This window comes from Rana temporaria, chromosome 2 (assembly GCF_905171775.1).
Source record: "Rana temporaria chromosome 2, aRanTem1.1, whole genome shotgun sequence".
In the NCBI taxonomy this organism is placed as follows: domain Eukaryota; kingdom Metazoa; phylum Chordata; class Amphibia; order Anura; family Ranidae; genus Rana; species Rana temporaria.
Genome location: NC_053490.1, coordinates 502,692,744 through 502,720,585, shown reverse-complemented (window position 1 = coordinate 502,720,585; position 27,842 = coordinate 502,692,744). Strand labels below are relative to the sequence as shown.

Genomic DNA, 27,842 nt, shown 5'->3' with positions numbered 1-27,842 from the left:
TTAACCGATGAAAACGGTCCAATCGATGAAAACCGATGAAAACGGACCGATCGTGTGTATAGGGCTTTACACTAAACTGCGATTTTTGCCCCAGAGAATTTTTTCCATCTAACCTACTATATGTGCAGCCTTTCCCGTAGGGAGGTAAAAATTGCCCCTATAACACTGACCTAAAGTTATGCAAGATACATAGATAAATATGAAAATTATATGAATTTTTGAATATGTGAAAAACAAATTAATTAGCAACAAATAACTGAAAAAGGAAGCTTAACAAGATTTGTATAATTACAGCCACACAACTTAACAAAAGTAATATTTATCCTTCCGAGTCAATTACTGAACTGAATATCACAACAATATCACTTTTCTTGTCTGCGGCAAAGCGGGCTGGAGAAATTCTACTATAATAGCTTCTCGCCTAATACTGGGAAATATTTTTTATTCCATTACGTCCGTTAATATTAAAGCCCAACTCTGGGATTAAAAAACAAACAAAAAAACCTTGTAGTGGGGAACCTCTGAAAAGGATGTATTACTACTCCTTACACTTTGCTCCAACATACTCCAGTGCTCTCCTCTCGACTCGACTCCACTGCCGCGAGTGCTCTCTCAGCATCATTATGTACAATGCAGAGACAATAAAGAGGAAGTAAAGTCTTCCTCTTTAATTATACCTACAGGCAACGCTGTATCTTGGCCTAGGCAAACAAGGCCCAGGCCTAGGGCAGCACTTTGCAGGGGGGCAGCATGAAAAGAGTCCCCGTTGGCTTGCGCTACACTTTTAGTGCAGCCCGAGTCTTATGAGGAGGACTGGGCCGCAAGACAAATTGGTCTGGTGCCCCCATAAAGCGACCTCACTCATAGCCAAACAGTAAGTGAGAGGAAATCTCTGCGGATTAAGGGAATCCCCCCCCCCCCCCCCCGGCCCTCAGAACTAGTGTCCCCACTGGAAAATTTCAGGGCAGGTCTTAAACAGGAAGGGGAGTGACCTTCACAGGAAGGATCATATTTAAATTAGGGGTTGCAAGAGTTTTTTTTTTTTAATTGTTTTTATTAAGATTTTCAAACAATACAACAAACAGACATAAGACAATAGACAGATACACAGCTCATATGCATACACCATGAATCGATTTACATGTCATCATAAACTTCATCTATGTGCTACACTTGACAGATGAATATTGGCAGGGGGGGGGCAAAAAGCGCCCCCCCACCGCTATCATAATCCCTCGGCGCGCCGGCGCACCAGTCGGCATATTCAGTAGTGGAGTAGTGTCTAGGCCCCTAGGACAAGCATGTCATTCACTTCAGGTATTTAGCTAGCAGTTTCAGATTCAGCCAGCCAGGCTCGCCATATTTTGTCATATTTCTGCGGGCACCCTCGATTAATGTATGTGTCCTTATACAGGGGAAGGCTGGTGTTCACCAGGCGTCTCCACTGCACCAGGGAGGGGGGTGTAGGCTTCTTCCAATGCATGGCAATGTGGGGTTGCAAGAGTTTAGTCAAGCCTAGGGCAGCACAAAACCTAAATACACCACTGCCTACAGGTAAGCCTATAGTAAGTTTAGCGCCTGTGTACTTTCAGTCCAGGTGCCATTTTAAATTTAGAGGGGGATGAGAGAGTTAATTAGCTCTCATCCAAGTGATTTGTGCAAATTGGGCCTTTGTTCTAGCTGGGCTGTACTGTCGGTTCATTCTGTGTTCCTGGGTGCCTTTCCACCCCGGCCTACAGGTAAGCCTATAGTAAGTTTAGCGCCTGTGTACTTTCAGTCCAGGTGCCATTTTAAATTTAGAGGGGGATGAGAGAGTTAATTAGCTCTCATCCAAGTGATTTGTGCAAATTGGGCCTTTGTTCTAGCTGGGCTGTACTGTCGGTTCATTCTGTGTTCCTGGGTGCCTTTCCACCCCGGGGCGACAGGTGGCAGCAGTGGAGTTCAGTCTGGAGCGCCTCTTGCCAGCAGCCAATCGGAAGAGGTTTTCCCTCGCGAGGCATGCTGGGGGAGGCTACTTCTTGAGCAGACGACATGAGGCGGGGGTTCTTGTTCCGAGTATGGCACCCACCTTCAGGGTGGCCACGCATCACAGACCCCGGTGATGTGGCCTACCAGGCCGGGGTGCACGTGCTACGCGGTGCTCTTGGTTCCAGGACCCTGTTGGCCCAGGGCAACTGAAGCTATGGCGGGGCCCCAGTGATTGACTGAGTCCCCATATTTTCAGAAGAGATCCCAAGCGAGTTGTGCTGTTCGGTGGGGAGTCAGCCTGAGGAGAGCCAGAGAGGCAGGTGATCCAACAGGGCCTTGACAATCCATCGGGGATCAAGGTGACCGGACACTGAGAGGTTGGATGTTAGCAACCTGTCAGTCGGTGACCAGTTGAGAACTACCTGAGGAAGATTCAGGCACTAAATCCACTAAGGAAGATTTATTTCACGATCTACGTTCTGGGAAAGGGCCTGTGGCAGAGGTTCCTCCCTGATATTCATTTGCATCAGGTCTGTGGCAGAGACTTGTTCTTCTTCAAGGTTCCGAGTTTTTTTTTTGTCAGCACATACCTCTTAATTCCGATTTTCACCTCACGGCAATCCCGCGGGAGTGGGCGTTCCCAAGCACTGCCTGTGATTGACAGGCTTCCGAACGGCGCATACTGCGTGTCACAGGTTGCCGACAGAACCCGAACGTCGGTGCGCAGGCGCCGTATAGAGCCGCACCGACGTTCGGGTTTTTTCGGCAACCTGTGACGCGCAGTATGCGCCATTCGGAAGCCTGTCAATCACAGGCAGTGCTTGGGAACGCCCACTCCCGCGGGATTGAAAATCGGGATTAAGAGGTATGTGCTGAGAAAAAAAAAACCCACCGGCATTCTGTCGGTAGGATGGCGCGACTCCGTGTGATGTCAGAAATTTTTTTGAGGGTGAACCTCCACTTTAAGTTTATCGTTTACCGTGTTGGTATAAATAAAGCACAAGAAAAGACACCTGCTGTTTGGACATTCCGTCATTGCTGCTCTCATCAACTACCCTAGACGTCGGAGCTATAGAGGTAACAGGCCATCCCTATTCTATCCAACGGCTCCTGCGGGGGTACCATGTGGGGGCTCGTCCGGGATTCGGCTGTTGCCTCTGACAACGGAACTGTGAAATTCTATTTCTGCTATTGAGAGCTGGGAATTGTCGTGGTGTTGGACTGTGCAGTGAGGAAGGAGTTAACCTCAGGTAGTAAAAATCTGGGCGCACGTGCAGCGGAGTGACGTGTGCCTGCAACGTGCCCAGAAAATAACTTTTAGTGGGAGGAGTTACCCAACCCTGCGTGAGACGTAGGACCAATTTGGCGCCAAGCAGCAGAGTGATTGCCGCCCACGAGAGAGAGACACGTGCAACATGTCTGCTCTTCCAACGCCGTTGGAAAGACTGAGGCCTCCGATGTCCACGATTGGAGCTTATTCAATGTCGGGTGCCACCGGAGCATCCTTGACCGATACTGGGATCCGGTTGCAGACCCAGGGAAGATTTGTCTTGTCCGCGCTGCTCGGAGCTGGCCGTCCGGCTGCTGCCTTTTTCCCGGTGCAGGAAGTGCCGGGCCTATTTGTTCCATGCTCAAGGTAAGTATTTCATAAAGAAGAGAACTGAGATAGGGTGCTTTGATGTTTTAAGGAAGCTATGTAAAGCCAGCCTCTCCCACCAGCCCACCATGATGTTAACCACTTCCCTGCCAGTGCCATACAATGTCAGTGGATATTTTTAGCACTGATCACTGTAATAATGTCACTGGTTTCCAAAAAAGTCTAATCACTGCCATTACCAGTAAAAAAAATAAAAATGCCATAAATATATCCCCTATTTTGTAGGCCCTATAACTTTTGGGCAAACCAATCAATATATGCTTATTGAATTTTTTTTTTTTTTTTTTACCAAAAACATGTAGCAGAATACATATTGGCCTAAATTGATGATAAAATTAGATTTTTTAAAAACAAAAAATAAAAACCACAGAGATAATTAACCACTTCCCAACCGCTGCATGCATATGTACGTCCACAGAATGGCACGTACAGGCAAATGGGCGTACATGTACGTCCTTGCCTTTCCGCGGGTCGGGGGTCCGATCGGGACCCCCCCCGCTACATGCGGCGGTCGGGTTCCCTCGGGGAGCAATCCGGGACGACGGTGCGGCTATTCGTTTATAGCCGCTCTGTCGCGATCGCTCCCCGGAGCTGAAGAACGGGGAGAGCCGTATGTAAAACACGGCTTTCCCGTGCTTCACTATGGCGCTGCATCGATCGTGTCATCCCCTTTATAGGGGAGACACAATCGACGACGTCAGTCCTACAGCCACACCCCCCTACAGTTGTAAACACACACTAGGTGTACACTAACTCCTACAGCGCCACCTGTGGTTAACTCCCAAACTGCAACTGTCATTTTCACAATAAACAATGCAATTTAAATGCATTTTTTGCTGTGAAAATGACAATGGTCCCAAAAATGTGTCAAAATTGTCCGAAGTGTCCGCCATAATGTCGCAGTCACGAAAAAAATCGCTGATCGCCGCCATTAGTAGTAAAAAAAAAATAATTAATAAAAATGCAATAAAACTATCCCCCATTTTGTAAACGCAATAAATTTTGCGCAAACCAATCAATAAACGCTTATTGCGATTTTTTTTACCAAAAATAGGTAGAAGAATACGTATCGGCCTAAACTGAGGAAATTTTTTTTTTTATATATATGTTTTTGGGGGATATTTATTATAGCAAAAAGTAAAAAATATTGATTTTTTTTCAAAATTGTCGCTCTATTTTTGTTTATAGCGCAAAAAATAAAAACCGCAGAGGTAATCAAATAGCACCAAAAGAAAGCTCTATTTGTGGGGAAAAAAGGACGCCAATTTTGTTTGGGAGCCACGTCGCACGACCGCGCAATTGTCTGTTAAAGCGACGCAGTGCCGAATCGCAAAACCTGGCCTGGGCATTTAGTTGCCTAAAGGTCCGGGGCTTAAGTGGTTAAATACCGCAAAAAAAGGACATCAATTTTATTTGGGTACAGAGTCGAACATCCACGCAAGCGTCAGTTAAAATATTGCAGTGCTGTATCGCAAAAAATGGCCTGGTCATTAAGGGGGTAAAACCTTCCGGGCTGAAGTGGTTCAAAACATATAGATGACTGGGGAAAAAGAGGAGCCAGAGAGGCCAAAATCTAAGCAGATTAAATGACAGTTTAAGAGCACTTACTAGGTTTGCACTTGTAAGACACCAGAAGATATTTGGTAGTACCCGGACATGGATCCAGCCCAAATACGCGACTGTTCACAGGCAGCTGGCAGGACCTCAGATTCTGGCATTCATCCAGGACTTTCTAAAACAATTAGAGTTTCATAAGCATGAGAGCAGATCACACCCAGCAACAATGTATGCATTTCCAGTATAACACAGCATATCTACATACAGACAATAGGCCATCACACTCACATGCAAATCCAGATGCTGATCATGTGCAATCAGCCAATCTTATCTTCTTTTCTGTATGATATTATTGTATGCAAAGGAAAACTCAGTCCCATGAAACTTTCCTGTTCTAAATCTTATCTGTGCACTTACTTATCCCCATCAGTATTATCTGAATCTATATATGAAATCATTTCCTTTTTACACAATAGCACCCCATGCAGGGAAGGAGACCAATAGAAAGCCATCAGAAACTGCACCTTTGTTTGATCTAGCCTGTTCTCAATGAATTGTTCTGTAAAGAAAAAAACAATATGCGTTATGGGAACTTATGGATTTTTTTATGTTTTCCATATTAAGTTATTTTCAAATATTTATCTGACTAATCTTTAACTAATCTTCAACTAAAAAAGTGTTGTGTACAGAGCTCAGTAGCATCAGCTACAACTTATACACACACACGAATGCCTGCTCTGATAAAAATAAAGGCCCTAGTGTTCTTCTTTAGACAAGAAGATATAAAATATGACATATTAAATTCCCAGCCTACAGGTGCTCCTTTTCACATGTTTACCAGGCTAATCTTGACTCATTTACTGAAAAAAAAATTGCTGTTTACAGAGCTCAATAGCCCCAGCTACAATTTATACACACACAACTGTCTGATCTGATAAAAAAGGGTCCTAGAGAGCTCTTGTTTAGACAAGGAAATTTCAAATATTACGTATTAAATTCCCAGCCAGCAGTTGCTCCTTTTCACATGTTTACCAGGCTAATCTTGAATCATTACTGAAAAAACTTGCTGTTTACAGAGCTCAATAGCTTCAGCTACAATGTATTCACACATGACTGTCTGCTCTGATAAAAAGAGGCCAGGAGAGTTCTTGTTTAAACAAGAAAATATTAAATATTACAAATTAAATTCCCAGCCAGCAGGTGCTCCTTTTCACATGTTTACCATTCTTGACTCCTTTACAGTAGGGTTTTCCCGATAACACTTTTTTGAGACCAAGTACAAGTACCAATACTTTTTTTCAAGTACTCGCCGATACCGATTACTGATACTTTTTTTTTGTGTCATGTGACAGTGGCAATATTTATTTATTTTTTTACAATTTTTTTTTACAATGAACTCTGTTCATTCGGAAAAGGTATGAGACGGGTTTAGCGGCTCCTACCTCCGCTCTCCATCCTGACAAAATTGAGGGGGAGAGCAGCACGGAGGGGGGAAAGCTAGCACGGAGGGGGCAGAAGACAGCACAGAGGGTGGAGAAGACAGCACAGAGCACGGAGGGGGGAGAAGACAGCACGGAGCGGGGAGAAGACGGCACGGAGCACAGAGGGGGGAGAAGACAGCACGGAGGGGGGAGAAGACAGCACAGAGGGGGTAGAAGACAGCACAGAGGGGGGAGAAGACAGCACAGAGGGGGGAGAAGACAGCATGGAGCACGGAGGGGGGAGAAGACAGCACAGAGGGGGGAGAAGGCAGCATGGAGGGGGAGAAGACAGCACAGAGGGGGGATAAGACAGCACGGAGGGGGGGGGGAAGACAGCAAGGAGCACGAACGGGGGAGAAGACAGCACAGAGCACGGAGGGGGGAGAAGACAGCACGGAGCACGGAGGGGGGAGAAGACAGCGCGGAGCGGAAAGAAGACAGCACAGAGGGGGGAGAAAATAGCATGGTGCAAGGAGGGGGGAGAAGCCAGCATGGAGGGGGGAGAAGACAGAACGGAGGGGGAGGGGGAGAAGAAAGCACGGAGGGGGAAGAAGACAGCACGGAGGGGGGGAGAAGGGAGCACGGAGGGGGGGAAGACAGCACGGAGCGCGGAAGGGGGGGGAAGACAGCATGGAGCACGGAAGGGGGGGGAAGACAGCATGGAGCACGGAAGGGGGGGGGAAGACAGCACGGAGGGGGGGAGACAGCACGGAGGGGGGACAGTCAGCGGTGATCGGTGGCTTTGAGGGGAGGTACAAGCACCGATCACCGCTGTATAACTTTAACCAAAACAGCTGAAAAGGGGGCAGATGAGTGCTTGCAACTCCTCTGCCGCGCCGATCACCCTGACTGCCCAGGTATCGGGTGAAGCATCGGAGCATTTCCCCGAGTAAAAGTACACAGGGAAATGCTCGGTATCGGTACCGATACCGACACTAGTACATTACATTTACATTACCAGCATTATTATTTAGCCCACTGCCAAGCACCTGAAATGATCACTTTAAAGAGAACGTAGAACCATTCATATCAGTTCTTGCCCCCAAAGGAACTTACAGCATAAAGCCCCCACCATACTCATACACATAGGCGATACAGTCATATCTCTAGTAACAATATAACATACTAGGAGCAGGAGAAATAGCTTGCAAAAAATGGAACACCTACTTGTAGTGCGGTTGGAGCAAGGCAGGGTTTATGAGGATTGGGCATGGTCTCCAGTGACAGTGAGGCACACTTTGGTGAACCGTTCAGGTGATGCCCGTAAAACGCAGACTGGACACTGATGGTAGAATGTCGAGGGCAATGCAGGGTTAGATGTTCACCGTCACAAGCAGACACAGTGTGATTCTGCAACAGCCTTGTCAGATAACCTAGAAGAGACACAACAACAACAATCACAGACTGATTAAATGAAGGCAGACAGAAATGTTATATTAGTTTTTGTATATTTCTAAAATGCTTCACAGGGTAAGACATTGGGGGCAGAAATATACAGAGATGTACTCCAGCAAAAAATGTATATGTGTAAAACTGACAGTGACAGGAGTTGGGGGGCAAACTATAACAGTGGCAGGGGTGCTTACCATCACTACCCTTATTTTGGTGGTTTAAAGGAGAAGTACAACCAAAGCTCGTTTGGCTGTACTTTTCCTGAAGATCACAGGAGTGAAGTTTGTTCTGCACTCCTGTGACCCGTTGTCACAGAGCCAGTCCAAGCTGGGGAAAGGTCAGCCTCCCAGTAAGCCTCTGAAAGCCTGAGCCAGCCACTCCCGACCCCTCCACAGCCCAGAGCTCCAGTATGCTGAATGACAGTTACCAGCTCTCTGCTCATGGAGCTCTGAGAACCGAGCGATTAGCTGTGTTTGATCGCTCAGTTCTCAGTCTTAGAGCTGCCAGGGGACATATGCAGCATTGGACTAATGCTGCATCCACCTAGGTAAGTGTGATTTCTAAAGAAATTCCCAACTTCTCTTTTAAAGCGGTTGTAAACCCGCATCAAACTTTTTTTTTTTTTCTCCTGCAAGGCAAAAGTCATAATGAGCTAATATGCACCGCATATTAGCTCATTATGAAATACATACCTCGGAACGAGGTGTGTAGAACTTACCTGGTTCACGCCGAGCGAGATATCATCTTGCCTCGGCGTGTCTTCCGGGTATCGCCGCTCCAGCGCTGTGATTGGCTGGAGCGGCGATGACGTCACTCCCGCGCGTGTGCGCGGGAGATTTAAATTCGGCAAGGTCCAGCGGCTGCCGGTCCTTTCGCCGTAGATCCCCCGTGCGCATGCGCCGCTGGCATTGCGAGGGGAATATCTCCTAAACTGTGCTTGTTCCAAATGTAATGATACTTTAATGGTTTCTTCTCAGCTTTTTATACAGTACAAGGCATTAAAGCAACAATGAGATCTCCACCCCCCTAATCACACACTAAGGCTAATTACTTAAACATTCTAGACAGGTCGGCACCGGCCTATAATTATTATGTCTAATCACTGCACATTCCTTAAACTGCATAACAAACAAACCCATCACACACTGAGTTCCCAAGGCAGACGTTTCGTCTCCGCATGCAGCTTGACACCTATTCACACCTCTGAGCATCAATAGGTTTTGGACAGTGTTATCACACAATTAAAGGCCTTTCAAAAGCTAGCCTTATTTAACATATTAACAGTCTTCACAGAGAGATGAGTCACTATTGACTGGTTGGGGTCACAATTAACCAACATCTTGCAGTGTCTCAAAATCCTGCAATACGAACTATCAGTGATGTCCCATCTCATGTAATACATGAATTATGATTCACTTGCCACCCCATGCCCAAAAGGCACAGGGTGGACTCAGACCCAAGAGTTATCAGTGACGCTGACACAGGAGTATCCTCCATCCTCACAAAGTCTTTGGGTGTCACGGGTCATTCCGTTACAATTATTAATCCCACTGACATCAACAGCAGGACCCTATTCTTCCCACTGACACCATTAATGGGCATTATTCCTTGTCCTGATACCAACAATATGGAACTATTCCTCCCACTGACAGCAATGATGGGGAACTAATCCTTCTACTGATACCAACAATGTGGCGTTATTCCTCCCACTGACACCAATTATTGGGCACTATTCCTCCCACTGACACCAATTATTGGGCACAATTCCTCCCACTGACACCAATTATTGGGCACTATTCCTCCCACTGATACCAATTATTGGGCACTATTCCTCCCACTGACACCAATTATTGGGCACTATTCCTCCCACTGACACCAATTATTGGGCACTATTCCTCCCACTGATACCAATTATTGGGCACTATTCCTCCCACTGACACCAATTATTGGGCACTATTCCTCCCACTGACACCAATTATTGGGCACTATTCCTCCCACTGACACCAATTATTGTGCACTATTCCTCCCACTGACACCAATTGTTGGCACTATTCCTCCCACTGACACCAATTATTGGCACTATTCCTCCCACTGACACCAATTATTGTGCACTATTCCTCCCACTGACACCAATTTCTTCCCCCTAATACCAGCCATGGGACAATATTCCTCCTAATAATACCAATGATGGGATATTCTTTACTCACACAGGGAGATCTTTGACTTTGGAGACCCCTGCCTTAGACAATGGCCTATGTTGGCTCAGTAGAAATTCAGCCCTTAAAACATTGCTTCTCCTTTCACTTCCTGTCTAGGTTGATGAATCTCCCCCTTTGTCACTTACTTGTCTTGAGAATAATAAACAGCAGTGACTTATCTGAAGGTGTTTCCTTCCTCACAGTGATTGTGTAGCCTGTATGATTTGGCATAGCCGCAGTGACTGACAAGCAAGAAGCGCAATGTAAATACCGGTTTTAGAGTAGCTGCTGTTACTCTAATTTATTCCAACTTATACACCAGATCCACAGAGATCTGCACCCGCGCAGCGTATCAGAGATATGCTACGCCGCCGTACCTTACCTGGCTTTAGTTTGAATCCTTAAAGATTTTGCGCCGTAAGTTACGGCGGCGTAGTCTATCTCTGGCGGCGTAATTCAAATCGGCGATTAGGGGGCGTGTTTCATTTAAATGAAGCGTGTCCCCGCGCCGAATGAACTGCGCATGCGCCGTCCCTAAATTTCCCGCCGTGCATTGCGCTAAATGACGTCGCAAGGACGTCATTTTTTTTAACATAGACATGAATTACGTCCATCGCGGGAACGACGGCCATACTTAACATGGCAAGTCTAACTATACGCCGCAAAATAGCAGCTTTAACTATACGCCGTAAAAAGCCGACTAGCGACGACGTAAGAGAATGCGTCGGCCGTGTGTACGTTCGTGGATCGTCGGAAATAGCTAATTTGCATACTCAACGCGGAAAACGACGAGAACTCCACCCAGCGGACGCCGAAGTATTGCATCTAAGATCCAAAGGGGTACGAAGCCGTACGCCTGTCGGATCTAACCCAGATGCGTTGCGGGCGGTATTACCGCGGTATTACCGCGCTTTCCCATTGATTTCAATGGGAAGGCGCGGTATAGGAGCGGTGAACACCCCGCTCCTATACCGCGGTAAAGATGCGGCTAGTAGGACTTTTGGTGCGCTCCTGCTAGCGCACCGCTTCAATGTGAAAGCCTTCGGGCTTTCACATTGAACACTGCAGGGCATGATTTTTCATGCGGTATAGCAGCGCTATTTTTAGCGCTGTACCGCATGAAAAACGCCCCAGTGTGCAAGGGGCCTAAGACAACATTAGCAGAAGTTGCCCAAAGGGTGGAGCTAAAGAGCAGAAAAACCACAGTTTCTGTTTGTTAGCCGACAAAGCTTTACCGTAGAACCGTTCACGGCCAACCCCCTTCGGACAAAATTCCACGGCTTGGTCTGATGAAAATCCGATCGTGTGTACGAGGTTTAAGAAGCATAGGGCATATGGATAAGTAAGCCCCACTGAAGTGGTCAAGGCCAACTGGATGGCCGTCATCCATCTCCGGCTGACCTGATGGTTTCCGAAGCAGCCTGCTTCACCTCCCGGCTACTGCTCTTTGCCTCCCTGGCTTAGACAAGACATGTTGCTGAGATATGGGGGTACACTGATGGAGGGACCTCATGTGTGGAGGTGCGCTGACTGGGACACCTGATGTATGGGGCTACTCTGATGGGGCCACTTGATGTATGGGGGTACTCTGATTGGGACACCCGATGTATAGAGATACTTTGACTTGGGGCATCAGATGTATGGAGGTACTCTGATGGGGGCACCAGATGTATGGAGGTACTCTGATGGGGGCACCTGATGCATTGGTGTACTCGGATGGGGTCCCTTGATAAATGAGAGTATTCTGATGGGGCAGCTGAGGTAGTGGGGCACTATGATGAAGGTATACAGGGTACACACTGCTCCAAAGCAGCCTGCAGGGAGATCTATCTACAATTGATAAAAGTACTCAGGTGCCCGCCCGGTCCGCAGCCACAAGTGATCAGAGTGAAAAAGTGAATGAATAAGCACTGCGTGCGAAACACGTTTACTGGCTGTCCATGGACTGTGTGTATGTCTTTTTGTCTAGTTTAATGGCATGATCTAATAAAGAAGCTGCTTCTTTACTTGGAGTTCCGCCACCTTTACTTTTTCACTTTGATTACTATGATGGGGCACCCAATGTAAATGGGTACTTTAAAGGAGGTGACATGTATGGGGATACTCTGATGGGGCACCTGTTGTATGAATGGTACTTTGATGAGGCACCAGTTGTATGGGGGTACTTTGATAGGGCACTTGTTGTATGGATGGTACTTTGATGGGGCATCAGTTGTATGGGGGTACTCTGATGGGGAACCTGTTGTATGGATGGTACTTTGATGGGGCACCAGTTGTATGGGGGTACTCTGATGGGGAACCTGTTGTATGGATGGTACTTTGATGGGGCACCAGTTGTATGGGGGTACTCTGATGGGGCACCTGTTGTATGGACGGTACTTTGATGGGGCACCAGTTGTATGGGGGTACTCTGATGGGGGCACCAGTTCTAAAGGGGGCCCTGTGATGGCGGGGGTATTTTTTGATAGACATTGGGGCCCAGATTCAGAAAGAATGGCCTAAGTTTCTGCTGGCGTAGCGTATTTCATATACGCTACGCCACTGTAACTTAGAGAGGCGAGTACCGTATTCAGAAAGAACTTGCGCTCCAAGTTACAGCGGCGTAGTGTAAATGGGCCGGCGTAAGCCCGCCTAATTCAAATTATCAAGGCAGTGGGCGTGTTTTATTACAATGAGCCGTGACCCCATGTAAATGAGTGGCCGATCGAACGGCGCATGCTCAGAGTCACATCGCAAATACTCCCCAAGATACGTCGGCTCAATGCTTTGTCGACGTAAACGTAACATACGCCCAGCCCCATTCACGTACGACTTACGCAAACAACGTAAAATACGTCGCTGTTCCGACGTCCATACCTTAACATGACTTATGAGGGGTAAAGTTACCCCGGTTGTACGCCTTACGTAAACAGCGTATATTAATACGCCGGGCGCAAGTACGTTCGTGAATCGGCGTATCTAGCTCATTTGCATATTCGACGCGGAAATATACGGAAGCGCCCCTAGCGGCCAGCGTAAATATGCACCCAAGATACGACGGCGTAGGAGACTTACGTCAGTCGTATCCTGCCCGGATTCAAGCGTAACTGATTCTAAGAATCAGGCGCATAGATACGACGGCGCTCATTCGGACATACGACGGCGTATCAGTAGATACGCCGTCGTAAGTCCTTTGTGAATCTGGCCCACAATGACTACATAAAAGTCATAGCACATATAATGAGATTCAGACCTCAGCTGGAAGAAAATTTTGCTGACTGGACCTCCTTGAATTTGAATTCAGTACCTCAGCTTTAGCAGATAATACAGCGTGTCTTACCAGTATAGGAAGCTCTAGATACTTTAGAATAAAATGTGATTGTACATGATCTGTGATGACATGTGCGATGTGTCTACAAGCCCCTATCTTGTCCCGTCTGCAGGCGGCTCTCACTCTGGTATTTCATGTTGTGCTATGGCCCAATTTTCTTCACAGCAATGTACCGCGATGCATTTAAAGCTGTCAAAACAGCCAGTGATTCACTATTGTGCTATAAGCGGTCCTTCAAAGTGAAACCAGTATCATGTGTCCGGTGCAAATGAACAGTTTCACTCCTCACAATAGCTGGAGATGGAGGTCTATGGTCCACTGAGTATAAATCTTAAGCAATCCCGTGTAGGTGAAATTCCAAGCTTATTACAGATGGCTGCACCACAGAAGTCACACTCTATGTCTTATCTTGCAAAAACATTATGGGGCAGATTCACGTAGATCGGCGCTTCTTTCCGCGGGCGTAGCGTATCTAAAATACACTACGCCGCCGTAACTTATTTTTTTTCTTTTCGAATCCTCAAAGAATTCGCGCTGTAAGTTACGGCGGCGTAGTGTATCTTTGGCGGCGTAAGGGAGCGGAATTCAAATGGATATAATGGGGGCGTGTTTTATGTAAACACTTCGTGACCCAACGTAAACAACGGTTTTCTTTGAACGGTGCATGCTCCCTCCGTGGGGGTATCCCAGTGCGCATGCTCGAAATTAAACGAAACAAGCCAATGCTTACGACGGTGACGTCATTGTACGCAAATCCCTATTCGCGAACGACTTACGCAAACAACGTAAAAAATTCAAAATTCTACGCGGGAACGACGTCCATACTTAACATTGGTACGCCTCATAATAGCAGGGGTAACTATACGCCGGAAAATGCCGAACGCAAACGACGTAAAAAAATGCGCCGGCCGGACGTACGTTCGTGGATCGCCCGTAACTAGCTAATTTGCATACTCAATGCGGAATTTCTACGGAAACGCCACCTAGCGGCCGGCGGAAAAATGCATCTTCGATCCGACGGCGTACTAAGACGTACACCTGTCGGATCGATCCGAGATGCAGTCGTATCTTGTTTTGTAGATACAAAACAAAGATACGACGCGGGAAATTTAAAATTACGCGACGTATCAATAGATACGCCGACGTAATTCTTTTGTGGATCTGCCCCTTTTGTTTTTTGGTGTGTACCCATCATCAATTAACAAAAGAGCAATGGAAGCAATTTTTTGTTTTTCAAATATTTTATTGAATTTCAACAAAATTCCATTAACAGAGCATGTACAATAATATAATAGAAATAGATATTCCATTAACAGCACAATAGTATAGTAGAAAAAGGCGTAATCATTCAGGAAAGTAACTCTTATAAATGAAAATAGATAACCTAGCGGATTGTAGGATAAGATTATGTAAAATGAAATGTCATAATCATAGCTTCATGGCAGCTATTTGATGACAAGTAATTGAGAAATTAACCCCTTAACGCCCGCCGCACGACTATTTACGTCCGCAAAATGGCACAGACAGGCAGAAGGACGTATATATAAGTCCCTGCCTTCTAGCGGGTGGGGGGTCTGATCGGGACCCCCCCCCCCCCCGCTGCGTGCGGCGGGCGGATTCCCTCGGGGAGCGATCCGGGACGACGGCGCGGCTATTCGTTTATAGCCGCTCCGTCGCGATCGCTCCCCGGAGCTGAAAAACTGGGAGAGCCGTATGTAAACACGGCTTCCCCGTGCTTCACTGTGGCGGCGCATCGATCGTGTCATCCCCTTTATAGGGGAGACACAATCGATGACGTCAGACCTACAGCCACACCCCCCTACTGTTGTAAACACACACTAGGTGAAGCCTAACACGTTCAGCGCCCCCTGTGGTTAACTCCCAAACTACAACTGTCATTTTCACAATAAAGAATGCAATTTAAATGCATTTTTTGCTGTGAAAATGACAATGGTCCCAAAAAAGTGTCAAAATTGTCCGAAGTGTCCGCCATAATGTCATATATAAAGCGGGGAGTGTAATGGCGCTTGCCAGTGGGAAGCTAAAATATAGTAAGTAAATATCAAATATCGCACAGCAACGTATGGATAATGATCAATAAATTCAATAAAAATGTGTTCCACTCCTAGTTTCCTTGAAGGCCCTTCATAACATCCACAACTAGCCATAATGTCGCAGTCACGAAAAAAATCGCTGATCGCCGCCATTAGTAGTAAAAAAAAAATAATGAATAAAAATGCAATAAAAATATCCCCTATTTTGTAAACGCTATAAATTTTGCGCAAACCAATCGATAAACGCTTATTGCGATTTTTTTTACCAAAAATAGGTAGAAGAATACGTATCGGCCTAAACTGAGGAAAAAAAAATGTATATATGTTTTTGGGGGATATTTATTACAGCAAAAAGTAAAAAATATTGCATTTTTTTCAAAATTGTCGCTCTATTTTTGTTTATAGCGCAAAAAATAAAAACCGCAGAGGTGATCAAATACCACCAAAATAAAGCTCTATTTGTGGGGGAAAAAGGACGCCAATTTTGTTTGGGAGCCACGTCGCACGTGCGCGCAATTGTCTGTTAAAGCGACGCAGTGTCGAATTGTAAAAACGCCTTTGGCCATTTTGCAGCATATTGGTCCGGGGGTTAAGTGGTTAAGCTGATGGAATCCAATTTTGGAAGAGATTTTTGAATTGCAACCTATTCGAAACACAGCCTGTACCTGACATCGCATTAGTCATGGGTTATATTCTTTTCGCACACCATACTGGAATCAACCAAGTAGCTAAAATTATATATAATGAATATATAATAAAATGCAGCACTTTTCATAAGCGATTTAAAGTGCAAAGTTATTTTCCCTTAAGAAAAATGACAGCTTGACAGGGTGAACAGGGATAGAGATCTAGGTTAGAGACCGCCATCTCCACCATCAACATTACACTGCCTCTTACCAAATGTAGTTGACCACCCTATTACAGAGGGTCAAACACACACATACAGTATGTGATCCTCAGGCAGCTCCAAAACTGGTCCCCTTCCTCTGATACCCTGTCATAGGCAATTCCTTCCAAATTTTAAGCCTCATACACACGATCGGACTTCCAACGGACTTTTCCGTGGATTTCGATCCAAAGGGCGTTGGCCGTGAACTTGTTCTGCATATACACAGCAGAACTTTTTCAGCCAACATTCACCAAATCACGTGGTTTTTCAGCTCTTTATCGCCACCCTTTGGGCAACTTCTGCTATTGTTGTCTGATGTTTAGCATTGGTTCTGAGCATGCGTGTTTGTACTTTGGATTTTAGCCCGATGGACTTGTATACACACGATCGGAAAATTTGAGAGCATGCACAGCGAACATTTGTCCGTTGAAAAACCGAAAACAATTGTCTGATGGAGCATGCAGACAGTCAGATTGTCGGATAAAACACATTCGTCGGACCGTTGTTGTCAAAAAGTCTGATCGTGTGTATGGGCCTTTAGTGTTCACACCAGAGATGACTACCCCACAAGCAGATCAAGATCCGCAGTATACGTCTCTCAACAAAACAAATAAAGCCTCCTCATAGCACAATATGTTGTATAGTAGGATTTAATACAAGTAAGAAAGGCCACTCACAAGCCTCAGCTAAAATCAGCGTTGTATAAGCATTGGGGTGGATTCAGTAAGCAATTGCGTCTGCGTATCCATAGATACGCAGCGCAATTGCTTAGTTGCGCCGGCGTATCGACTGCTCCTGATTCAGGAACCTCGATACGCCGACTGCAGCCTAAGAAATGACTGGCATAAGGCTCTTATGCCGTCGTATCGTAGGCTGCATTCTTACGCAGGCCGCTAGGTGGCGTTCCCGTAACGGTCAGCGTAGAGTATGCAAATTGCATACTCACGCCGATTCACAACCGTACGCGCGCCCTGCGTACGCATTTTTCGTCGTTTGCGTACGCCGGTTTCTGCGTAAGGCTGCCCATGCTATTAGCAGGGGCAGCCAATGCTACGTATACCCGTCGTTCCGGCGTCGCGATTTTTAAAAATTACGTTGTTTGCGTAAGTGAATCGTGAATGGCGCTGGACGCCATTTACGTTCACGTTAAAGCAAATGACGTCCTTGCGACGTCATTTGCCGCAATGCACGTCGGGAAAGTTTCCCGACGGAGCATGCGCACTACGTTCCGCGTGGGAATGCGCCTAATTTAAATGATCCACGCCCCCTACGGCGCTTACACCGGCCATTTTTACGGAGCGCCCACGCAAATTACGGAGCTACTGCTTCGTGAATGAAGCGTAGCGCAGGTAATTTACGGAGGCCCAGCGTTAAAACGGTACGCTGCGCCTCCGTAAGAAGGCGCAAGTCGTACCTGAATCCACCCCAATAGAATTAAAAAGACGCATTAAAAAAAGAAGCACTAAAAAGGACGGCCGCACTCCGCCCCATTCTGGTGCCACAATGATGTCACACGCCAGGCTCCATCCAGTTAAAATGCTGCTGCAAAGACTGGTCACAGTGTACAAGGAAAATATACACTCACGGCCACCTTATTAGGTACACCTTGTCCGCCTCAGTAACGCTTACACCTAAAATCCCCAATCCTCGTAATTCCTTCTCTTCGTCTAATCACGTAACTCTTTAAAAAAACACTGATTCTACAGAAATTTAGGACTTTGCCTGTAGAAGCAACTAATGTTATCCTATGTGTCCATGCCCATTAGGTCGTTTAGAGGCATATTTTAAGCTCAACATTAACCGCTTGCCGACCGCCGCACACTGCGCACATTGGCGTACAGGAACGTCCCCTTTAATATGCACCCGGTCAGGTACTCCGTGACGGCGCCTGCGTTGTAGGTGTGACGTCATCGATTACATATCCCTATAAAAGGGATCACACGATCGATGACGCCGCCACAGTGAAGAACGAGGAAGCCGTGTTTACACGCGGCTCTCCCCGTTCGTCAGCTCCGGGGACCGATCGCGGGACTCCAGCGGCGATCGGGTCCGCGGGTCCCGCGGTCCCGGAGCTTCGAACCGGGTCGTGGGTGCGTGCCGCGGGCCCGCGACCCGCGGCTGGACAATAGCACAGCACATACCTGTACGTGCATGTGCCCAGCCGTGCCATTCTGCCGACGTAAATGTGCAGGAGGCGGTCCTTAAGTGGTTAAAAACGTCATTTTTTTAGAACCCGAAAAACGGTCGTGTGTACGTGGCATAATACTCTAGGTAGGCATAATTCTTATTACAGCAATACCTTGGATTACAAACACAATTTGTTCCAGAAGAATGCTTGTAATCCAAAGCACTCCTATTTTAAAGTGAGTTTTCCCATAGGAATCAATGGAAAAAATTTGAGAGGTGCGGGGGCGCCGGAGACGCTAGGAGACCACTCGGAGACGCTCCGAGCGCCCCAGCACCTCTGGCCAAATGCGGTACTGCACAACCCAGCTGCTTGAATCCCGCGTCTTGCGAGAAACAACGCTCGCAAAGCGAGTCAGCATTTTTTTTTTTAAACACCAACTATTGCGAAATGCTCATAAACCGCGTTACTCGCAATCCGAGGTTCCACTGTATTTAAGTAAAAAATGTGTAGGACTTGCCAATCATGCTACCGTATTTATCGGCGTATACCGCGCACTATTTTGCCCTGAAAATCAGGGCAAAATCGTGGGTGCGCGATATACGCCGATACCCGCTTTCCCGCCACGAGTTTTGAATACTGCGCCGGCATATACCGAGCGCAGTACACTCGTGAATCTTCGGGCAGTCTCGGCGCCTCTCGCACTGACGTCCTGTACGTACAGGACGTCAGCGCGACAGTTGCCGAGCCTGCCCGAAGATTCACGCGTGTACTGCGCTCGGTATATGCCGGCGCAGTATTCAAAACTCGTGGCGGGAAACGAGCGGGGAGGACGCGAGGACGCCGGACCCGCCGAAGAGGACGCCGGACCCGCCGAAGAGGATGCCGGACCCGCCGAAGAGGACACCCGACCCGCCGAAGAGGACACCCGACCCGCCGAAGACGGACGCCCGAAGCCGCAGACGAACGCCGGACCCGACGAGGCCGCCGATGAACGCCGCGCAAGACACCAAAACTGTAAGTACAAAAAAACGAAAAAACTTTTTTTCCACAGGAATTCGGGCCACTTTGGGGGTGCGCGGTATACGCGGGAGCGCGTTATACCGCGATAAATACGGTAATTTATGGAAAGCTGTAGGTATATTCATTTTCCTATCAGGGTGTGCCTTACAATTAGGGTTCCTCCATGATAAAAAGGTTGGGTTACAGTGTATGTGTAGCCAAAACTTTTTTTTCATTTAGAACCCCTTTTGTTAAGTCTGTGTCCTTTCTAGGGACAGAAAGCAAAGGGGAATTGTCACAAAAGACAAAAAAGAAACAGACAGGAAAATTTCCACTCTATCAAAAACGAAAAAAAAAATTTGGGCTGTACATAGAAAGATTAATAGCCAGATTCAGGTATGTTTACGCCAGCGTATCAGTAGATACGCCATCGTAACTCTGAATCTACGTCGTCTTAAATTTAAGCGTATTCTGGAAACCAGATACGCTTAAATTAGGCTAAGATACGAGCGGCTTAAGTCTCCTACGCCGTCGTATCTTAGGGTGCATATTTACGCTGGCCGCTAGGTGGCGCTTCCGTTGAGTTCGGCGTAGAATATGCAAATGACTAGATACGCCGATTCACGAACATACGTGCGCCCGTCGCAATTAGTTACGCCGTTTAGGTTAGAGATACGCCGGCGTAAAGATAAAGCTGCTCCCTAGGTGGCGCAGTCCATGCAAGGTATGGACTTCGGAACAGGCCTATCTTTTTACGTCGTTTGCGTAAGTCGTACGCAAATCGGGCTGGACGTAATTTACGTTCACGTCGATGCGGCGTACTTTGGAGCAATGGACACTGGGATATGTCCACGGACGGCGCATGCGCCGTTCGTAAAAAAACGTCAATCACGTCGGGTCACGAGTCATTTACATAAAACACGCCCCCTTCATCCTCATTTGAATTAGGCGCGCTTACGCCGGGCCATTCACGCTACACCGCCGTAACTTAGGAGGCAAGTGCTTTGTGAATACAGCACTTGCCTCTATAACTTACGGCGGCGTAGCGTAAATACGATACGCTACGCCGGCTAAAAGATACGCCGCACTACCTGAATCCGGCTATAAAACTGTACTAGTTCTTTTTTTTTTTTTTTTTCTTTTTTTTTTTTTCACTTCAGACTTCAACCTTATAGAGTGTGCATTTATGCGCTCATGTTCCGTTTACCAGCCCTTAGCGCCTCTAATCAGGTTTCGCATCATTAGTGTGGTCATTGTTCTTGAGTAACCATTTCTCTTATAAAAATATGTAGATTGTGTATATTTTTTTTTTTTTTTTTTTTTAAAGTGTCTAATTCCACGAGAAAAACACAAAGTGATATTTCCGTTCCTTCACCCAATTCCACCCTTCCCCCCTCCCTCCTCCCTCCCCCCCCCCCTATCTCACCTTAAACCATCCAAAATACCTCCTGATGCCATCATCTAATTTTAAATTTTCTTTAGGTCTCAGCCCTAAGTTTTTCTACGTAGCTCCAAGATCTCTTAAATTTCCTCCAGTTATCCCACTTCTTATCTTGGGCTATGTTATTGCCTTCTATTCCTTCTCTCATATCTTCCATTCTATAGGTCTCTTTTACGGAGTTGATCCATTCCCAGATTGAGGGACATTCTACCTCCTGCCATTTTCTCGGTATTATCCTATTGGCAGCATTTAAGAGATGTGGGACTAGGGTTTTCTTGTATTTTTTAATATTTTCCCCTCCCCCATGAAACAGTACCACCCAAGGATCAAATTTAATTTTCCCTTTAATGATCTCTTCAATGCATCCCAGAATTTTTCTCCAAAATTCCTCTACTTTAGGGCATTTCCACCACAGATGAGCCATGGTTCCCAGGGTCCTGCATCCCCTCCAACACTCTCCCGTTTGTTCATCATTAAATTTAGACAATTTATCCAGGGTCATGTACCATCCAGTCAAGGATTTATAGCTCATCTCAGCTGTACGGCAATCTACTGCCGAGGAATGGGCCAGTGTCAGCATTTTCTCTATTGTGTTCCTATCCCGTTTTGATCCTAATTCCCTCTCCCATTTTTTGACGAAAGGAGGGACCATCGGCTCGTCCACCTTTAATAAGATCTTATATAATTTTGAGATGGTTCCCTTGACCCTCTCTGATGTACATAATTTTTCCAATTCCGATAACCGCTCCCCTGACCTCAGTGGGTGCGGCAGTCTTTGTATAAAGTGGGCCAGCTGACGGTATCTCCACTCGTCAATTTCTAAAAATAGATTTTTTTTCTCTTTTAATTCTTGCAAAGTTGCAATGTGCCCATCTTTTATTACGTCTCTTAATTGGATCGTATCCAAACTGTACTAGTTCTAACCGGTAACCAAATTAAGTGTTCCGTGTACTTACTGAACTTGACATGGAACTCTAGTGACTGTACTTTGCGAGCGTCCATATAATTTGCACTACATAAACATTATACTTAGAGCTTTATTACACTTCCTCATTTTCACAAACAATGTAACTGATTTGAGCAATAGTGTTGAGCGGAATACGCCATATTCGATTTCGCGATATATCACGAATATATAGCCGAATATTCGTGAAATATTCGCTAAAATCGAATATTCGTGATATTTTATAAAAAAAATTTGTTTGCGAAATTTCGCTAATGCGAATGCGAAATTGATTGCGAAATTTTGACAACTGTGGTAGGAGAACTCTGATTGGCTCTGATGCAAAAGAAGGGCGGAGAAAGTATTCGCGAATATTCGGAAATCGAATATTGGTGATATTTTATCGAAATTTCGCTAATGCGAATGCGAAATTGATTGCAAGATTTTGACAACTGTGGTAGGAGAACTCTGATTGGCTCTGATGCAAAAGAAGGGCGGAGAAAGTATTCGCGAATATTCGGAAATCGAATATTCGCGATTGCGAATATTTGGCAACATAAAAGGATCGCCTCAGCTTAGCTACTCGGCCCAGGGTCTCTAATCATACCAGCAATGCTTTTAGACGTCGATAGGATGTGATCTGTTTTAAAAATAAATTTGAAAAAATACGAATATTCGGAATAGCGAATATTGGCCTCGATATATGCCATATTCGTAACAAATATTCGAAATGTGAATATTCGTGAGCAACACTATTGAGCAATCCCTGCAATAAAGGCTAATGGAGGTGTAAAGAGACAAATAACCAATACTCATTCATATTGCAAATGCTTGGTATTTTAGGGCCAGATTCAGAGAGAATTACGTCACTCTGCGGCGGCGTAACGTATCCCATTTACGTTACACCGCCGCAGGTTTACAGCGTAAGTGCCTGATTCACAAAGCTCTTACCTGTAAACTTGCGGCGGTGTAACGTAAATCCGCTCGGCGCAAGCCCGCCTAATTCAAATGGGGCGGGCACCATTTAAATTAGGCGCGTTCCCGCGCCGAACGTACTGCGCATGCTCCGTCGGGAAAATTACCCGACGTGCATTGCGCTAAATGACGTCGCACGGACGTCATTTGTTTAGACGTTAACGTAAATGGCGTCCAGCGCCATTCACGGACGACTTACGCAAACGACGTGATTTTTTAAATTTCGACGCGGGAACGATGGCCATACTTAAGATTGCTTAGAACACCTAGGGCTCAGCCCTAATTTTTTACGTGGCGTATCTCGACGGAAACAACGTAAAGTTAGAGCGACGGGTAACGCGGATGTTCGTAAATCGCCGTAACTAATCATTTGCATATTCTACGCCGACCGCTATGGAATCGCCACCTAGCGGCCGGCCTAGAATTGCATCCTAAGATCCGACGGTGTAATTCAATAACACCTGTCGGATCTTAGGGCTATCTATGCGTAACTGATTCTATGAATCAGCCGCATAGTTAGGACGGGCGGATCACAGAGATACGACGGCGTATCAGGAGATACGCCGTCGTATCTCTTTTGTGAATCTGGCCCACAGTTCCCAATATGTTATAAAATATCTGTAAAGCCCTGTACACACGATCAGTTCGTCTGATGAAGACGGACCGATGGACCGTTTTCATTGGACGAACCAATCGTGTGTGGGTCCCATCGGTTTTTTATCCATCGGTGATAAAAAATAGAACCTGTTTTAAATTTTTCTTATGGTTAAAAAAACGATCGTCTGTGGGGAAATCCATCGGTCAAAAATCCACGCATGCTCAGAATCAAGTCGACGCATTCTCGGAAGCATTGAACTTAATTTTTCTCTACACGTCAAAGTGTTACGTCACCGCCTTAGACACGATCGGATTTTTAACCAATGGTGTGTAGGCAAGACTGATGAAAGTCAGCTTCATCGGATATCTGATGAAAAAATCCATCCGATTAGATTCCATCAGATATCCGATCTTGTGTACAGGGCTTAACAACTCAATACAACTAAGCTGTCCAGCAAAAGTGGCAATTGGAAGGTTGAGACAAACCATTTACACCGGGGTGGCCCTTTAAGGCCCATACACACGATCGGATATTCCGACAACAAATGTCTGACGGACGCATTTTGTTAGATAATCCAAACGTCTGTATGCTCCATCGGACAATTGTTGTCGGAATTTCCGACAACAAATGTTGGCTGTGCATGCTTTCAAATTGTCCGACAACAAATGTGTTCCGTCGGATTATCCAATCATGTGTACAAAAATCCGTCGGACTACAATCCAAAGTACAAACACGCATGCTCCGAACCAATGCTAAACATCAGACAACAATAGCGGAAGTTGCCCAAAGGGTGGCGGTAAAGAGCTGAAAAAAGACATAGTTTGATGTATTTTGGCTTAAAATGTTCTGACGTCTGTATGCAGAACAAGTTCACAGACAACGCCCATCAGACAAAAATCCAAAGATATGTCCGATGGAAGTCCGATCGTCAGTATGAGGCTTTAGAGCATGGGTCTTCAAACTACGGCCCTCCAGGAACTACAATTCCCATCATGCATAGTCATGTCTGTGAATGTCAGAGTGTTACAATGCCTCATGGGATGTGTAGTTCTACAACAGCTGGAGGGCCGTAGTTTGAGGATCCCTGCTTTAGAGTAACATTCTGACCAGTACTGTAAGGCGGGCGGTCTTCGTATTGAACAACAATGTAAGGGGCATTTTTTGCCACTCACTTTCAATTAATTGGTTTTAGTAAGGGTTCCTCAAGACTTAAAGTGGATGTAAATCAGAATTTTTTTTTTTTTTTTTTTTGAGGTCACAATGTAGAGTATAAGATTTTTACATATCTCATGCACTAGCTTGGAGACAGGCATTATTTTTTTAATTTCCACCCCCACTCCTTTTCTGAAGTCATGTGGTTACTTTTCTGGATTTTGACTGGATGTTAGTGATCATAGCAGAATTCAGTGTAAGGAATACACAGGAAAAAATGCATGTTGAAAAGGGGAGTGTAGAGGTGGGCGGGGAATCTACTGACATCACGACTCCACCCACCGAGCTCCAGACAACAGACCCACCCACAGAATCTGCAGTTTTTCAGTTCTTATAACAGACAGAGGGGAGACATTTGACAGGTAAGGATACATGCAGGAGGCATCTATTTCCTTATAGATCAGCACTATGGCAGTAGATTAGAAAGGATGAGAGTGGCTTTACATCCACTTTAAAGAGGAAGTAAACCCTCTGTAATGAAACAAAAAAAATACCCTGCAAGACAAAGACATAATGAGCTAGTATGCATAGCATACTAGCTCATTATGAAGTACTTACCTGAGATCGAAGACCCTGCAGCCATCCTCGTTCGCCTCCTCCGTCACTGCCATGAAACCAGGAGTGACTTCCGGGTATCGTGGCTCCAGCGCAGTGACTGGCTGGAGCCACGATGACGTCACTCCCGTGCATGCACATGGGAGCTGGCCACTAACGCCGTAGACATCGGTGCTGTCTTTTCTGCAAATATCTCCTAGGTTTAGGAGATATTTGGTGCACCTACAGGTAAGCTTTAATCTAGGCTTACCTGTAGGTATAAGTGGTCTGTAAAGGTTTACAACCACTTTAAAAAAAAAATTCAAGGGTTCTGGGGTAAAAATGTTCAGAAAGGCTTGTTTAGACAAATACAATCAATCAATGGTCCTATTTCATAAATTCCAAAAGCATTTTCTACGGTCAATGACTTTTGTGATGGTGTCATCATCCTATAAATAAAAACTGTTGTGGGTCTGGGAAATTGTACAGGTTTCATGGAACAAAGGCTCGGAAGTCGTCTCCTTGTGGAAACTGACCATCTTTCAGTACATTTGCCTTTCATCAAGTCACAACAAAACTTCAGACATCTAATGAAGGTCTGACGCGACTCGCGGGATGGTTCAGGCATTGTGTAAACAGCTGCTTGTGTTCCAACGTCACGCGGTAATCGTACATAAAAGAGCGCCTTAGCTTTATTTGTACACGTTCTTAGTTCCTTCCATTTAGTGCGTCCTCCTGCCCCCTACTTCTCATCACCAAACTAAACTACTGGTGACAATAAAGACTAAGGGCCAGATTCTCGTAGATCGGCGTATTTTTGTGCGGGCGTAACGTATCCTATTTACGTTACGCCTCCGCAACTTAGACGGGCAAGTGCTGTATTCTCAAAGCACTTGCTCCGTAAGTTGCGGCGGCGTAGCGTAAATAGGCCGTAGTAAGCCCGCCTAATTCAAATTTGGAACAGGGGGGCGTGTTTTATGTAAATAACTTGTGACCCGACGTGATTGACGTTTTTCACGAACGGCGCATGTGCCGTCCGTGGAATATCCAAGTGTGCATTGCTCCAAAGTACGCCGCAAGGACGTATTGGTTTCGACGTAAACGTAAATGACGTCCAGCCCCATTCACGGACAACTTAAGCAAGCAACGTAAAATATTAAAAATTCGACGCGGGAATGACATCCATACTTAACATTGGTACGCCGCATGTACGCCTCATATAGCAGGGGTAACTTTACGCCGGGAAAAGCCTAACGTAAACGGCGTATCTGTACTGCGTCGGCCGGGCGTACGTTCGTGAATTTGCGTATCTAGCTGATTTACGTATTTCTAGGCGTAAATCAGCGTACACGCCCCTAGCGGCCAGCGTAAATATGCAGTTAAGATCTGACGGCGTAACAGACTTACGCCGGTCGGATCTAATAGAAATCTATGCGTAACTGATTCTAAGAATCAGGCGCATAGATACGGCCGCCCAGACTCAGAGATACAATGGCGTATCTGGGGATACGCCGTCGTATCTCCTTTGAGAATCTGGGCCTCAGGATCCTAAAAATTAAAGCGGAACTTCAGTCATTTTTTCAACTTTCCATCTATTAAATCTTCCGCCCTTGTTGTTTTAACCACTTCCATACTGGACACCTTCCCCCCTTCTTGCGCAGGAAATGTGGCACTTTGAATGACAATTGCGCAATCGCGCTACACTGTAGCCAGGATCTATTGACAGGCATTACGGAGTGCCACTGATTGGCACTTTGATGGGGCACTGACAGGCATTAGTGATAGGGCACTGTTTGGCACTTTTTTTGGCACTGATTGGCACTGCTGTGGGCACTGACAGGCGTTTATTATGGGGACAGGCTGGCAGGTGTTGTGCACTGATTGGCACCTTTTGATGGGGGGCTGTGCTGATAACAGTGTTGCCAACCGTCCGTATTTTTACGGACAGTTTGTAAAAAACGGGCACTTTTTCCCCCCGTTTGTAAATGTCCGTGTGTGCAGGAATGTGCCAGTAAAAATAGCCGAGATCGGTTCGACCTGGAACTGCGCATGGAGATTGGAGGCAGGAGGTGATTGGAGGCATGGGGTGATGGTGGCTGCAGTGGCACCGCAGAGGGGAATAGAGGCAGGGAGCAATGGAGGGAAGGGGAGATTGAAGGCAGGGGGTGTTAGTGGCAGGGGGTGATTGGAGGCAGGGGGTGTTGGTGGCACCGCAGAGGGGGATGGTGTCACCACAGAGGGGGGGGAATGGAGACAGGGGTTGTTGGTGGCACCGCAGAGGGGTATGGAGGCAGGGGACGATGGAGGCAGGGGGTGATTGGAGGCAGGGGGCCTGGGAAAGATTGGAGGCAGAGGGAGATTGTGGCACTGCAGAGGGGGGTGAAGGCAGGGGGTGTTGGTGGCAGAGGGGGATGGGGGAAGGGGGTAATGTGACTAAATAATTTGCCCTTATTATATTGAAAATAACAAAAATGTTTTTTTACCTTAATATCTACCTTAAATCACA

The 27,842-nt window shown here is 46.2% G+C and overlaps 1 protein-coding gene across 3 annotated transcripts in view; it reads right to left on the bottom strand.

The window, feature by feature from the left end:
* EVA1C (eva-1 homolog C) overlaps positions 1–27,842 on the bottom strand; it is a 127,737-nt gene that overhangs the window by 33,101 nt on the left and 66,794 nt on the right. For all 3 annotated transcript variants that reach the window (XM_040338873.1, XM_040338874.1, XM_040338875.1), the window contains exons 2-3: positions 7,831–8,036; positions 5,234–5,357 (exon numbers count right to left, since the gene is read on the bottom strand). In XM_040338873.1, the coding sequence (XP_040194807.1) occupies positions 5,234–5,357; positions 7,831–8,036 (330 nt within the window). The remainder of the gene's footprint in view (positions 1–5,233; positions 5,358–7,830; positions 8,037–27,842) is intronic.